General features: G+C 37.8%; 1 protein-coding gene across 4 annotated transcripts in view; it reads left to right on the forward strand.

Annotated features, from left to right (window-relative positions):
- LOC106870898 (cilia and flagella-associated protein 47) overlaps positions 1-14,906 on the forward strand; it is a 192,929-nt gene that overhangs the window by 95,194 nt on the left and 82,829 nt on the right. For all 4 annotated transcript variants that reach the window (XM_089350841.1, XM_089350840.1, XM_089350838.1 and 1 more), the window contains exons 30-31: positions 1,007-1,106; positions 3,926-4,109. In XM_089350841.1, the coding sequence (XP_089206967.1) occupies positions 1,007-1,106; positions 3,926-4,109 (284 nt within the window). The remainder of the gene's footprint in view (positions 1-1,006; positions 1,107-3,925; positions 4,110-14,906) is intronic.

Below are 14,906 nucleotides of genomic sequence, written 5' to 3' on the forward strand. Positions count from 1 at the left end.
TTTAGGTCTTCACAATAGGCTCTGTTGTTATTGGACCGTTATGGTATGTTTCCTAGGGATCTAAATACCTTTCCTCTACATACATCATGGAGTGAACCTTACTCCTAGCCACCACAAATTAATGATATATGCTTCTGCTTCTCATACATACATGCCAAAGATAATATTAATGGTATAATAAACATTCACCTTGTGTACATTGTAAAGTTGTTGGTGATAGAATAGGCATGCATCAGAAAAGAAAGAATTATTTTTAATGCCTGAAAAGAAGGAGCATATGAGATATAGGCCTTGCCACAAGTTGGAGTGAAATTAACCTATTTAGAAGAGCTGCAAAACTGGTCTAGGTAGAGAGTACCTATGCAAGTAGATGGATAAAATGTACCTAGTTCATGCTGTAAAATGGTTGACAATAGGAAGGGTCCCCAGCCATAAAATACCTGAAGCAGAAGACACACTCAATTGTCAATTTCTTATGCAAGTGTGTGTGTAAGAAGATGAAAGACCGCAGCAAGAGGCAAGATGCTGTCATCCAACTCATGCCAACATGGATAAAGAGATGTCAAATGATGATGATATGTGCATGAATATGTGTATGTATCCATTTGTGTGTATGGATGTAGACTACAAAACAAAATTGTCTTAGATAAATCCTCAAAATCCAAACACTAGCATAAATTCCATCTCCATCGTTTTTCCAGTCCTAACTTGTTTGAAGAGCCTGTAAACCCACAGGTGAAACTCAATACAGCAAGAGACTGACTCATCAAAAACAAAAATATTATCAATCTCTTCTATGATATTGAGTAATCTTTCTTCTGACAGCAAACACTAAACATGTGTGTGTGTGTGTGTGTTTATAGATATTGAAAATAAACAGAAGAAAATTAACAAGCAGATGTTAAAAAATTAAAATATAAAGTTACAGATATATAATATGTTTTTTTAAGCTTTTGTTCATAAATTTTATTGTGTTTGTTTTTAATACTTCAAAATCTTAAATTAGTTTCCAGCTGACTGTCGTTGCTATCGCAGACAACTGCCTCCTAAGTTGCTATTCTTTCTTGGCTCATCACCAAATGGATTACAAGATTATTTGTCAACCAGTAAGTTCTCATTTTTTTATCTTCTGTGTTTTTGTTTTGTATCAAAGAAAGCTCGAATGAATATAGGGATTTGCTAAAGATCATACTCAAAAGACTGGTTCAGTCAGTGAAAGAAAACAACGCATCAGAATCACAATGCAGTTTTTGCTGGGATCAGAGCATAGGGCAAAGAAGATCTGCATTACATGCTAGATTCTGAAGGAATACATTATTCTCTAAGATGAACATAAGTATGTCTTATAGTGCCTTAACCCTTTTGATACCAATCTGCCTAAGACTGCTCCTGATTCTATTATACAAACTTTCTTTTGAACAAACACCCAAGGGGTGGCTCTCGTATTCTTAGTTAAGCTCATACATACATACATGCCTTCATACATATGCACACATACACATATGCATATATGCATGCGTTTCTCTCTCTCTCTTTATATATGTCTACAGGGATAAAGAGAAAGAGATGGATGCATGCAAACACTTTTACATATTTACATACATGTGTATATAACATGCACATGTATGCATGTATGTATGTATGTGTGTATATATTTATGTATATATATATATATATATATATATATATATATTTATATATATGATGGTAGATTCTCTTGTCATGAACAACAAGTGAGAGTTCAGTAAAATAAAGTGTTAATCCTGTTCTATGGACATGAATGTGTCTCTTGAGGCCTGCTGATACCTTGCAAACTTTTTGGCAAAATGAACAAGTTGAGGACTCAGTTTGCTTGAGTGCTTGTCAATCATTTACTATGTGTATATATATACATATGTGTGTGTGTGTGTAATATATATATATACATGCACATAAGTGCATACACATGCACATACATGCACACACACACACACACACACACACACACACACACACACACACACACACACATATTAGTCTTTAATTATCATGTCATGATTTCAACAAAGTAGTTGAGTGGTTGTGTGTGTATCTGTGTATGAGTGTAATCATGATAAAGAGGAGATATAGGGAAGTGCAGGAGCAAGTCAGTTAAAAGAGATAATCTGATTTTGTTTAATATTTTTCAATGACTTTAAAATGGTACTTACTTTACCTTCATTTTAAAATTTAGAGGGTTTCTTCACCAAGAGAACAGTGACAGATTATGACTGATAAGAGGCTGAACAACACCGATTTTCCTTTTAGAAAGTGGGCTTTTTTGCTTTGTGATATATGATTTGTTAAGTACAAGTTTATGTGTGTTGAAGAAGTAATGAATCAAATGAGATATTTTATCTTCAATGTTGACTTTAGATGTCTTCATGAAGAGTATGGGGATGAAGCAAAAGTGATATGACTCTAAGCAATTTGCAGACAGTAATTATTTTTCAGTTATTTCCAGATAATTTTGGTTGATGATGTTGTTTGTGAAAGAACTCTGTGTGTGTGTGTGTGTATGTGTGTGTGTGTGTGTGTGAGTGTGTGTGTGTGTGTGTGAGTGTGTGTGTGTGTGTGTGTGTGTGCTTGCATGTTTGCATGTGTGTGTGTGCATGTGTATTATGTGTGTTTGTAGGTGAGATAGTGAAAGAGCACAAGATGAGAACAAAAGAATGAAAGACAAGTGAAAAAGGTAAAAAAAAAAAGGTTTAACAAAGGATCTTGTTAAATTAGTGCATGTGTGTCTCTATGCATGTATGTGTATGTGTGTGTATATATACACACTAACATATCCTCAGTATCAAATATCATGCTATTTTAAAGGCAATAAGCTGAAATGTTATTTAACAAATGCATCAACATAACATATATTCCATATATGTCATGTCTAGTAAGAATAATTAAATTTTCATTGAAAAAACTTTGAAGGATTGAATCCAAAACGTAAAATAAATTGTTTAAATTTTTTAATGAGGTTGAAACAATAAAAAATTCTATGTTTAATTGTCAAAGATTTTCCATGTATTATTTTACTAAGTCACTGGTGAGCCTGCACCATCAAAAGTGACAACAACTTAAACCCCTCAGCATTCAGATTACTCTGTCAAATGTAATACTTATTTATTTACATTGTTTGAAATTAATCATGCTTTATATTGCAGCTTTGTGACTTCAATGATATAACTGTTTATTTTTAGAATGACATTGTAGGGTAGGTATAATAGGCTGGACCTGGCCCGTTTGAATCTGAAACAGGTGAAATATTTTGGCCTGGTATGGCCAGTTTAAATGATACAGGGTTAAGGTTATTCCTATTCATGACTATTTCTTTCAGTCAGGATATAATTATGTGAGGACACTTAAATTTCCTGTAACCATTACCAATAATGTTCTCAGTAACAGTCCTCGTTCATGATATAAAACGTATGTTTATTCACTAGTAACATATCATGAAGACAGAAGTGTTCTTCCAACATCTCAAAAGAAGGGTCAAAGGTCATTCCAAACCATAGGCTCATAAGGCAAAATTCCAGGACTCTCTGGATCGATATTCCTTCCTTGGTTAAAACACTGGTCCATCACAAGCTCCGTTTGATCTACAACTGCAGTTTGGCCAAAGAGACGAGATGCAGGAAAGCACGTCGCACAAACGGTAACCACACCTGCTCACCTTCATCACAGCTGGATGTCCTTCCTAACACCAACTACTCAGCCCTTCCAAATGCCAACCACTTTACAGTAAGGACTGGGTGCTTTTAAGTGGCACCTGCACTGACAGGGTCACCAAGTTTATATATGTATATATAATATGCATACATTCACACACACACACATACATGATAAAAACACATGAATATACACATTAAATATGTCCATATATACGTATTTCCTAATTCTTTTCTGCCAGGGTACATCACTCAAAGGACCAAAGAGCAGTTCAAATGAAAGTGTTGATGCTGGAGAGGCCATTTGTGTGCCCTGTGACTCCTCATTGAATTCAATCAGTGAGAATAGTTCCAGTGTGGTGACTTCAATCATAGAAGAAAGCTCAGTATGTTCCTTTGAATCAGATCCATATGATCAATATTCCTGTAAGCAATATTTCTTTATTATTTTATTACTATTGCTAGCCTCAGTCATTTAACTGAGGCCTTGCTGGAGCACTCCCTTCAAGAAGTTTAGTCAATTATGTTGACACCAGTATATATTACAGACTGATATTACATATCAGACTGTAATATGTAATATTGATCAATAAAAAGCAAGCACATGTTAAACTATGTATTTAGCTCAGGGGAGTACTAACTGATATTACATAGTAAGATGTTACAGTCTGATATATATTTCTCATTCTCTATTTATCAAATAGTCAATTCATATTTTCACGTAATAGTCTTACAGTACTAAAGATAAACATTCCACAGATATACATATATATGTGCACACATAAATATATGTGTAGCTGTTTGTATATCCAAATGTATGTATGTCTGTATGTATGTATGTAAATATGTATGTGTGTATGTATGTATGTATAGATTAACATTAAAAATGAAAGAATCAAAACATTTGGCATAGCTTGAAAAGAAAGAATTTAATTTAGATAGGGAATATAAATATATAGTGTTTCTTACAGTTATTTCTAGAATAGCCAAAGCATGTGGATCATGATATTCTTTTTTTTTTTCGACTCAAGGCACAAGACCCGAAATTTTGGGGGAGTGGGGGGGCAGTCAATTAGATTGACCCCAGTATGCAACTGGTACTTAATTTATTGATCCCGAAAGGATGAAATGCAAAGTCGACCTCGGCAGAATTTGAACTCAGAACGTAAAGACAGATGAAATACTGCTAAGCATTTCTCCCAGCATGCTAATGTTTCTGCCAGCTCTCCACCTTATATTTTAAGATATTCTTTTCTACTCTAGGCACAAAGCCAGTTCTTCGCCTTGTGTGGATCATATTTAGTAAGGATTCGATAAGCTGAGTCATGTATGTGTGTATGTATGTAGGTCATATATACTAAGGGGGACTAAGGTGTGTTTGTTTGTATGAGTGTGTGTGTATGAATGTTGACACCACAGATTCGTTTGTGCTAAACAGTGGTGCTTACACATCTTGTCGACATCATGAGTGGTTGCATGAAGGTGGCAAGCTGGCGGAATCGTTTGCACACCAGGCAAGATGTTTAGCAGCATTTCATCCATGTTTATGTTCTGAGTTCAAGTTCCGTTCCGGCTGACTCTGCCTTTCATCCTTTCAGTGTTGATAAAACACATACCAGTTGAGTACTGGGGTTGATGAAATCAACTTACCTCCTTCCCTGAAATTGCTGGTCTTAAGCCAAAATTTGAAATCATGAGGGGTAGCATTGCACTTTCAAAGATCAGTTAAATATAAATTCATTATTTTTAAAATAGATAAACGTTGGTGACAGGAAATGCATCCAACTGTAAAATAAGGCATCTAATACATCCCTCTCCAACCCATGTTTGCAGAGATATATTTACTGGAAGCAAAACACATTCTGACTAAGCTTATTTAAGACATTATGTCACATAATGTTTGAAATATATTTAACAGGAGAAGGCAGCAGGCTAGCAGAAACGGTAGCACGTTGGGCAAAATGCTTAGCGGTATTTTGTCTGTATTTATGCTCTGAGTTCAAATTCTGCCAAGGTTGACTTTGTCTTTCATTCTTTCGGAGTCATACTGGGGACCTTCTAATCGACTGGCCCCCTCCACCAAAATTTCAGGCCTTGTTCCTAGAGTAGAAAAGAATATATTTAACAGTAGGCTAGGACTTAGAACTGTGATATTAGCCTACCTGATAAATATAACTGGTACTCCATTGGTTATGAAGATGAAGGTTCCAGTTGGTCTGACCAATGGGATAGCCTGCTCGTGAAATTAATGTGCAAGTGGCTGAGCATTCCACAGACACAACTAACCTTAATGTAGTCCTCTGTGAGATTTAGTGTGACACAGAATTTGACAAGGCTGGCCTTTTGAAATACAGACACTATTCATTTTTGCCAACTGAGTGGACTGGAGCAACAAAAAATAAAGTGTCTTGCTCAAAGATACAACACGCCACCAGGAATTGAACTCATGACTTTACAATCAAGAGCTGAATACCCAAAACACTAAGCCACATGCCTTCATATCTGATGAATATAGAGTTAAACAACTCAGACAAACTGCACCAAGGAAGCACATGTTAAACTATATATTTAGCTCAGGGAAGTACTAATCATGCTTCTGCCGATAAAACTTGCAACTTGCTTCATGAAACGACCTCAATAAATGCTGCAGTGGTAACTGGATGATGTTGGCTTTATAAGCACACAATATAACCTCTGAGTGATTGAATTACCATTTCAAATTGAAGTACAAGTAGTTTTGTTAAATAAAGCTATAGTAGACCATTTTATGGTCCTATTGAAGGATTTTCTAACTTCTCCTTCCCATCCACCTCCTCTCCCCATCCTCCTCCTTTCCTCTTTCTCCCCATCCCCTTTCTCCCTTCTTCATCTTCCTATTGTTGCTGCTGCTGATGCTACTGCTGATGATGATGATTTTGCTGCTGTTTATACCCAGCTCTGCCCTAATACAGCTGACCTATGATCAATGGTATCACAGTTTTAAATATCTATCTATATTGGCTCCTGTGCAGGTGGCACGTAAAATACACCATTTTGAGCGTAGCCGTTGCCAGTACCCACTGACTGGCCTTCGTGCCGGTGGCACGTAAAAGCACCCACAACACTCTCAGAGTAGTTGGCGTTAGGAAGGGCATCCAGCTGTAGAAACTCTGCCAAATCAGATTGGAGCCTGGTATAGCCATCTGGTTTTCACCAGTCTTCAGTCAAATCGTCCAATCCATGCTAGCATGGAAAGCGGACGTTAAACGATGATGATGATGATGATGATGATGATTATCAGAGACCTACATTATTCGGTGTAACTTTTATATTAAATAGTAGAGTTTCAATACAAGAGAAATTTCAAAGCAAATAATCAGTCATAATTTCTGCCTGCTATCAACATTTTCGGATATTGGTGCAGCAGTGGATGTGTTGTTAAGAAGCTTGCTTCCTGACCATGTTGTCCTGGGTTCAGTCTCACTGAACTGCACCTTAGGCAGTTGTCTTTCGTCTACTATAGCCTCAGACTGACAAAAGCTTTATGCGTGGTTTTGCTAGACAGATACAGAAAGATGACCGTCGTGTATGTGTGTGTGTGTGTGTGTGTGTGTGTGTATACATACATATAAATATACACGCATGTGTATGTGTCTAAGTGTTTGACCCCCCGTCACTAAAGGATGGCCGGAGCTAGTTTGTTGATGTCCCCGTATGTGTGTGTTTGTGTTTGTGTGTGTGTGTGTGTACATATAAATATATACGCATATGTATGTGTCTAAGTGTTTGCCCCCCCCCCCCCATCACTAAAGGATGACCGGAGCTAGTTTGTTGATGTCCCCATAAACAGACTCATAGAATAAGTACCCAGCTTAAATATAAGTACTAGGGTCGATTTGTTCGACTAAATCCTCCAAGGCGGTGGCGCCGCATGGCTGCAGTCCAAAGACTGAAGCATATAAATAACCAAGAAGATGAATACATTTAATTTATAGTGATCCTGAGTAAGAGATATAAGTTCTTTGAAAGATAGCTAAATTTAATGTAAAACAAACTGTGCTCAGAACATAAAAGGGAACTAAATACCCGCAGAACTTTATATTCCGCCCTATCTATCAACCCCTCCGATCTTCCTAAACAAAAATTGCAGTTTGTTTTCATTTCTCATTTCATCGACATTGTCAAGGAAGTAGCGTAACTCTAGCGATTCCTTTATAGAGTTACCTCCCTTAACACATTTTTTTTTCAGTTCCTTTGCTGGTTAATACTGTAAAAAAAAACGTTCTATTTCTTTATTTCTATTATCTTTCTCTCTATTATATTTGTTTTGTTTCATTTTCAGTGAGTTTTCTCATTAGAGATTTTCTCTCAAAACACAATTTCTCACCGCGTTTGTGTGTGTGTGTGTGTCTTCAGCGGACGTAGGAGTATTATATACGGGTATACTTGTACTTAGTTGACCTGATAATTATTTATTTATTAATTTTTTTTTTTGCTTCAGTCGTTACGTCTATACGTTAATAGATACTCCATTATTTCCACAAATATCCCTCTCTGTATATATATATCATAAACCGCCTTTTTGTGTATGTTTTCTTTCATCGAATTGTGTTGGATATAAACTCAGAACACAAAGAGACAAGTAATAAAATAGCTCCGAGCATTTTGTCCGCTCTACCCTTTCTCCAATCCCTCATAATATTGGTTTCAAATTTTGGAGGAGGTAAGTCGATTATTTCGACCCCAGTGCTCCACCGGTACTTATTTTATCGACTCCGAAAGAATGAAGGGTAAAGACGACCTTGGCGAAAATTAAACTCAAAACGAAGACGAACGAGGAAGGAATTTCAACCATGTTTCGTGGTCTGCTACCACAACAGCTCCTTTATAGGATCCAGTTAGCTCAAGACATCATCAGGAGGAACCACGTCCAGTTTCGGGCCCCTACTCCTCTACCGTTTTGACGTGGCGGGGCCACCCCCTTTCGGAGGTGTCTTCAGCTCTGGTGTTGGGTGCATGTCTTCTTTCACTGTTTGTTCTAATTCAACTGTGGAATGTCCCTCGCTATGGTTATTTTCCAGGAGGTTCTGGCCACACGTCTTACGGTTCATCAACCCGCGTTGTTAAATTACTTTCTTCCGACATACCTTCCCTTGGTGGATTCGGATCCAGTTAGCTGAAGACATCATCAAGAGGAACCACGTCCGGTTTCGGCCCCTACTCCTCTACCGTTTTGACGTGGCGCCCCCCCCCCCCATTTCGGAGGTGTCTTCAGCTCTGGTGTTGGGTGCATGTCTTCTTTCTTCTATTCCCTGGCCTCTTCGATGTAGCATCAACGAGTGTCAGCGTCCGACTGATTGTCATGTCAAATTCCCCTTTTTATACCTGCTGCTAAGCTCCAGCAAGTTGTCACGTTACTCTGTCTAAATTTCCCGCTGCTAGGGTCCAGTAGGCAGCACCAGCAAGTTGTCACATGACACTGATTAAACTTCCCGCTGCTAAGCTCCAGCAAGTTGTCACATGACACTGTCTAAACTTTAACTGACAATGGAGGGCGCGAAGCCACTTCAGTGTCAGCCTGTCTCACCTAGGCATGTTATGACTTTCAAGCCATATTTGGTCTTACCGCTTCAGCCATATATAGAAGCTGGCTTTTTCGACCGCCTCCTGTATCCTCCTTATCAGTTTTCTCAGTTCCGAGTTTCAAAACGCAAATCTTCTCTTGAATAGCGCTGTCATTTTCCTTTCAATGAAGCCTCTAGCCCCCACTGCCAGATGGTAGTACTCGACAGCCCATCCCTGTTCTCTGCACTCTTCGATTAGTTTCTCGTATCTCTTCTCTTTTCGTTTCTCTGCATTGTCGATGTTTTCTTCCCATGGTACCGTCAGTTCTAGCAAGATTCCTATTCTCCGTTCTGTGTTACATATGACTAAGTCTGGTCTTTTTGTTGTTTTTATAAGTGGAAAAATTGCTAGACTTCCCAAATCCGTGGTCAGCTCCTAGTATCCCTTCTATCTTGCGTCTATCTCATATTTTATTTGGAGGCCTGACCTTATGTCCTTTTCCCTCCTTCTGGAAGTATATTTTCCTGCGTTTTTCCACTTTGGGGTACTCTCCCCTATTGTATCCCTCGATCTTCTCCTTGAGTGCTGCGCTTATGACGCCGAGGACTTGATTATGGCGCCATGTGTACCTTTCTAGTGCTAGTCTGCAGCTTGACAGAACGTGTCTCACCGTCGCTTTCTCTCCGCATCCACATTCATCGGTTGTTTTTATGTTCCATCGGACTAAGTTCGCCGGTGAGGGTAAAACGTCGAAGGTAGACTTGATCAGGAAGGCTGTTCTTGCTTGTTCCCAAGCCCACAGTTCCTTCCATGAGATTCTGCGACTGACCACGTTTTCCTCCTATCTCAGGCACTGCCCCTGTTGACTACATTGCACCAAATGTACATTCCGCCTTTCTTCTTCCTCCTTTCTCACTTCGTGTACCACTGCTTCTTTCATCTCTTTTATACTGCTCTTGCAAAATGGCCTGAAACTGCTCGTCCCTAGGCCGGCTCTTGCTTCTTGCGTTGCTCCAACTATATCGGCATGTTTTAGTATTCCGATCGCCCTGTTTACTGCCTCTTCCGCATTCCATTTCCTCCCTGTTCGTACCTTTGGAGGGTTTTCTCGGATGCTCTGATCTTTTGAATACCTTAGCATCATTACTGTCCTCGCCTTTCCTGCTTTATATTCTTCGGTGATTGATGTTATTGGTAGTTGCAGCACGGGTTTTCCATATAGTGCAGTTGTATTCGGTGGTTTCGGCAGACCAAGCCATTTTCTGATAAACACACTGCATCTTTGTTCTATCCTTTCTACTCTACTCGAGGCTATTTCGTACATTTGCAATGGCCACATTATCCTTGGGTACAGTCCAAATTGCAGTATCCAACATTTGAATTTTCCCGGCAGTGTTGTTCTGTCAATTGCCTTTAATCCTTGTTCTACTAACTCGTGTGTCTCTTTCCCTTGCTTCTTATCATTTAATAAGTCTCTATACCATCTGCTGAGACTCTTTACTGGTTGTTCTTTCACCGTTGGTATGTCTTCACCTCCTATCCTGAATTTCACTTCTTCTTGCACTCCTTTCACGAAAGCCACGCTTCGAGATTTTTTGGCTTTAAATTTCATTCTTGCCCATCCTATCAGTTCACCCAACCGCTCTAACGTTCCCTCTGCTGCTTCTCTACTTTCCGATAGTAGACGCTAAGGATTTTGCCTGACGTGATAATTATTCTGCCAGCCTGCCACCTTAATCTTTCATAATTCTCTATCGAATATATTTGGTAAGATATTTAAGAAGAGTGGACTAGTCAATTAGATCGACCACACTGTAACGAAATGTAGCGAAATGCCGCTAAACATTTCGTTCAGCGTGCTAGCGATTCTGCCAGCTCGCCTCCAGTTTCTAGCACGTGAATAAATGGCCTTATATTTTTGCGTAGGAATATAGCCGAGTATATCTAGTTTGTTACATAATTTGTTCTCATCTTATCGACGCTCTGCTTCCTGACATCGTAATTTGAACACAGAACGTGAAGCAATTTAGCTAAATATTGTAATTAACATGGTCCGGCATTATAATGATTTTATCAATTGCCGTTCACATAGTCAATTTAAAATGTTCAGGAGGAAGTAACTCAGAGAATATGTACATAATTACCTCCCTTACGTTGTTATTCCCCTTTTTTCCGTCACTTGGATTTTTTTTTTCTTTGTACGTTTTAATGCCAATAGCCATGGATATTCTTAGAAATTGGTGAGTGTCCGCAACGGTTGTAAAAACCGAAATACTAAGTGTCAATAAGACCATAACTGAACTTCGGTCCCACTTGAATTTGTTGACTCGTTACTTTTTTAACACATTTTAAAAATGAAATTTTTGCAGATATGGATCTTTGAATGTATAAATCAAGATTTTGTCGTTGGTATTTTTTCTGAAACTTTTTAATTTAGAAAGAGGGGAAAATCCATACCTTTTCAATCTTTCAGTAACTTGCTCTTATCATTGTACAACAAAATTCTCCTTAATTTTGGTACAAGGCTACTAGTTTTGAGGAGTAGAAGCAAACATTGACCTCAGTAGATGGCTGGTTCTTAAATTATTGACTTCAAAAGATGAAAAGCAAAGTTGACATTGGTGTAATTTGAGCTCAAAACGTAAACAGCCAGAAGAAATGTCACTAAGCATTTTGTCCAACATGCTAATAATTCTGCCAGCTTGCTGTCTTTCATTTGTACAAGATAATGATATGAGATGTGACATACAAAACTCATTGCAGTATATCACCCAGAATATATCTGACCTCTCTTGTAATAAGCTAATTCTTTAATACTTAAATTATCAAATACTTCAGATATTTATTGTATAAGATACAACATAAATTGAGATATTTTTTTTATCATACCTACAAATGACGTGTTTAGTAACAGAGTGTCCATAAGTGCTACCCCGGCTGTTTTCACGGTTTGTATATCATTTTCTTTGTCTCGACGTCTAGAATCAAAAAAAGTTGGGAGGAAGAACTGCTGAGGCTTGCAATAAGGTCGAAAATCCAGCTGCAAAAAATGTTACCCCGACGCTCACCCAAACTCGGACCAGAGAGTTTAGTAACACATCATTGTAAGCACACACACATTCGATCAATAACTTTGATGTGGTCCCTGTATCATTTTTTGAGGTGCTATGGCTCATTTTCTAATATTCCTTCTTACCATCGTTACAATAATGGGCTATTATCTTACTATCTTGTCTTACCTCTTAAAGATACTTACCTTGGCATATTAAAACACAAGCAAAACCTTTGTGGGGTTTCTGTATGTTTTTTCTAGCTATTATGGCTAAAATATACAATGCAGTACACCGTTTCTTAGTACCGCTATATTCTACAAAATGAGAAAGACGCAGTCATTGTGTCATCTTTGAGAGGCATTCATAAATAAATCGTTTTAGGTGGAATAATTAGAGGAGGTCTTCACGCTCATTTTAACATAAAAACCAGCTTCCTAACTTCATTCCCTGCCAAGATATTGCATTCTGAAAGTCACAAAACTTTGACTGCCTTTTTCTGTTTTGAAGTTGTGGTGCTTAGGATGGTCTGTTACTAAATGCCTCAAATGTTGTGTTGAAGATTATTGATAAATCAACCAGGATAATGTCATATATTTTTTTATGTTGTGCAATGATCATAATTAAGTTATTGAATTGTTTAAATTGTATGGACGTCTTTGCTTTCTCAATAAGAAAAAATTTAAATTTGGAAAACAGGAACATAATCATCAGCAGCACCTTGAAAGACATTTCCCTGCAAAATTTTCATTAAAATATGGATTAAGAAAGTTACATGGAAAGGAAATTGATAGAATAGGCACCAAACCCTCAGTAGATTTGGTTGTAGTGGGGACCAAATAAAACCTGACACTTCTGATACAACTCATTTGACACTGTGGTGTCAGATAAAGTGTTGAAGGTTTGGTGTAATGAAAGAGAAGGTTTGAGCCTTTTCATAAAAATAAGAATCAAAATCTGAGACTAATTATATTCTAAGATTAAGTGAAGAAATGATGGAGATGGTAATTTGTGGTAAAGATTGTGCTGGTGGTTATAATGAAAGTTATAGAAGTGTTTATGATGGTGGGGAGTTGTAAAAATGTTTTGGAGTTGCAGTTATAACAGGTCCTATAAGAAGAGCTGGATTCAGTCAGTGCATATGTCTGGGGCCCACAGAACCAAGGAAGAACTTATGAATATCTCGTTAGAAAAATGTAAATAAAAATTCATGAATTTCTTTTATTTTTAAAAGAATCCTATTCCCACTTCCTGAAATCAGTTTTGTTTCAACTTGCAAAATTTCTGGGTGGCAGTAATAAAGATTTCTTTTAGAGCCCACTACTGAATGATTTAGAGGAACAGAAATTTGGTAGATCAGACTTAACAGAAGCATTAAAGAAGTTGAATGTTATAGAAAATGGTTGTTAAGGACAGTGTCTATCAAATTTGAGATGTTGGAATGGAGTGCTAACAGGATTAGAGGAGTTTCCCTTGGGATTTAAGCACACTATAGCATGTTTCCTATTAGAATGAAACCAGAGAGAGAGAGAGAGAGATTGAAGATTTTGAGCAAGGATAGGAATAACCTCTGAGGTTTATTGTTTGAGCATGATGGAATGACATTGTCAGCATTATTAACCTTGTTTGTTTGAAGTGACCACTAGTTTTTTTTCTCACCCGTTGCTTTTATTTATACATAATGATGAGACTAGTAGCATGGAACAGATTTGGAAAAGGTGATAATCTGGAAAATTCCTGTGAGAAAATACTGCTTATAGAATCATCAGGACTGGGGAGTAGAATGTTGACATAGGCGTAGGAGTGACTGTGTGGTAAGCAGCTTGCTTACCAACCACATGGTTCTGGGTTCAGTCCCAATGCGTGGCACCTTGGGCAAGTGTCTTCTACTATAGCCTCGGGCCGACCAAAGCCTTGTGAGTGGATTTGGTAGACGGAAACTGAAAGAAGCCCGTCGTATATATATGTATATATATATATATATATATATATATATATATATGTGTGTGTGTGTGTGTGTGTGTGTGTGTGTATGTTTGTGTGTCTGTGTTTGTACCCCCAACATCGCTTGACAACCGATGCTGGTGTGTTTACGTCCCCGTAACTTAGCGGTTCGGCAAAAAGAGACCGATAGTATAAGTACTAGGCTTCCAAAGAATAAGTCCTGGCGTCGATTTGCTCGACTATAAAGGCGGTGCTCCAGCATGGCCGCAGTCAAATGACTGAAACAAGTAAAAGAGTAAAAAGAGTAATTCCGCAAGTTGATAGAGATTCTTTTGATATGGAACCAGAATGATCATTTATAGTTATGGACACAAGAGAACTTGAGGGCTGTACAGCTGAAACTTTACAAATTGCAACTCCTAGTTTAACATTCTAAAGATGTCTATTGAAAGTGTCAGTCATTTCACACACAGTAATCCCTCGACTATCACAGATGTTACGTTCCAAACCCCTGCCCCCAACAATAGGTGAAAATCCATGAAATAGAAACAGTACTGTATATTTTTTTTATTATTTTTATAATTTTTATAATTTGTATATATTTATTTTATTATAAATGCAAAACAATACCACAGAGGAATCGACGTAAGCTTAAATAATAAGCCGCAATAGGTGGATCGCGATA

The sequence above is a fragment of the Octopus bimaculoides genome, chromosome 4 (assembly GCF_046866305.1).
Source record: "Octopus bimaculoides isolate indiv1 chromosome 4, ASM4686630v1, whole genome shotgun sequence".
NCBI classification, from domain to species: Eukaryota; Metazoa; Mollusca; class Cephalopoda; order Octopoda; family Octopodidae; genus Octopus; species Octopus bimaculoides.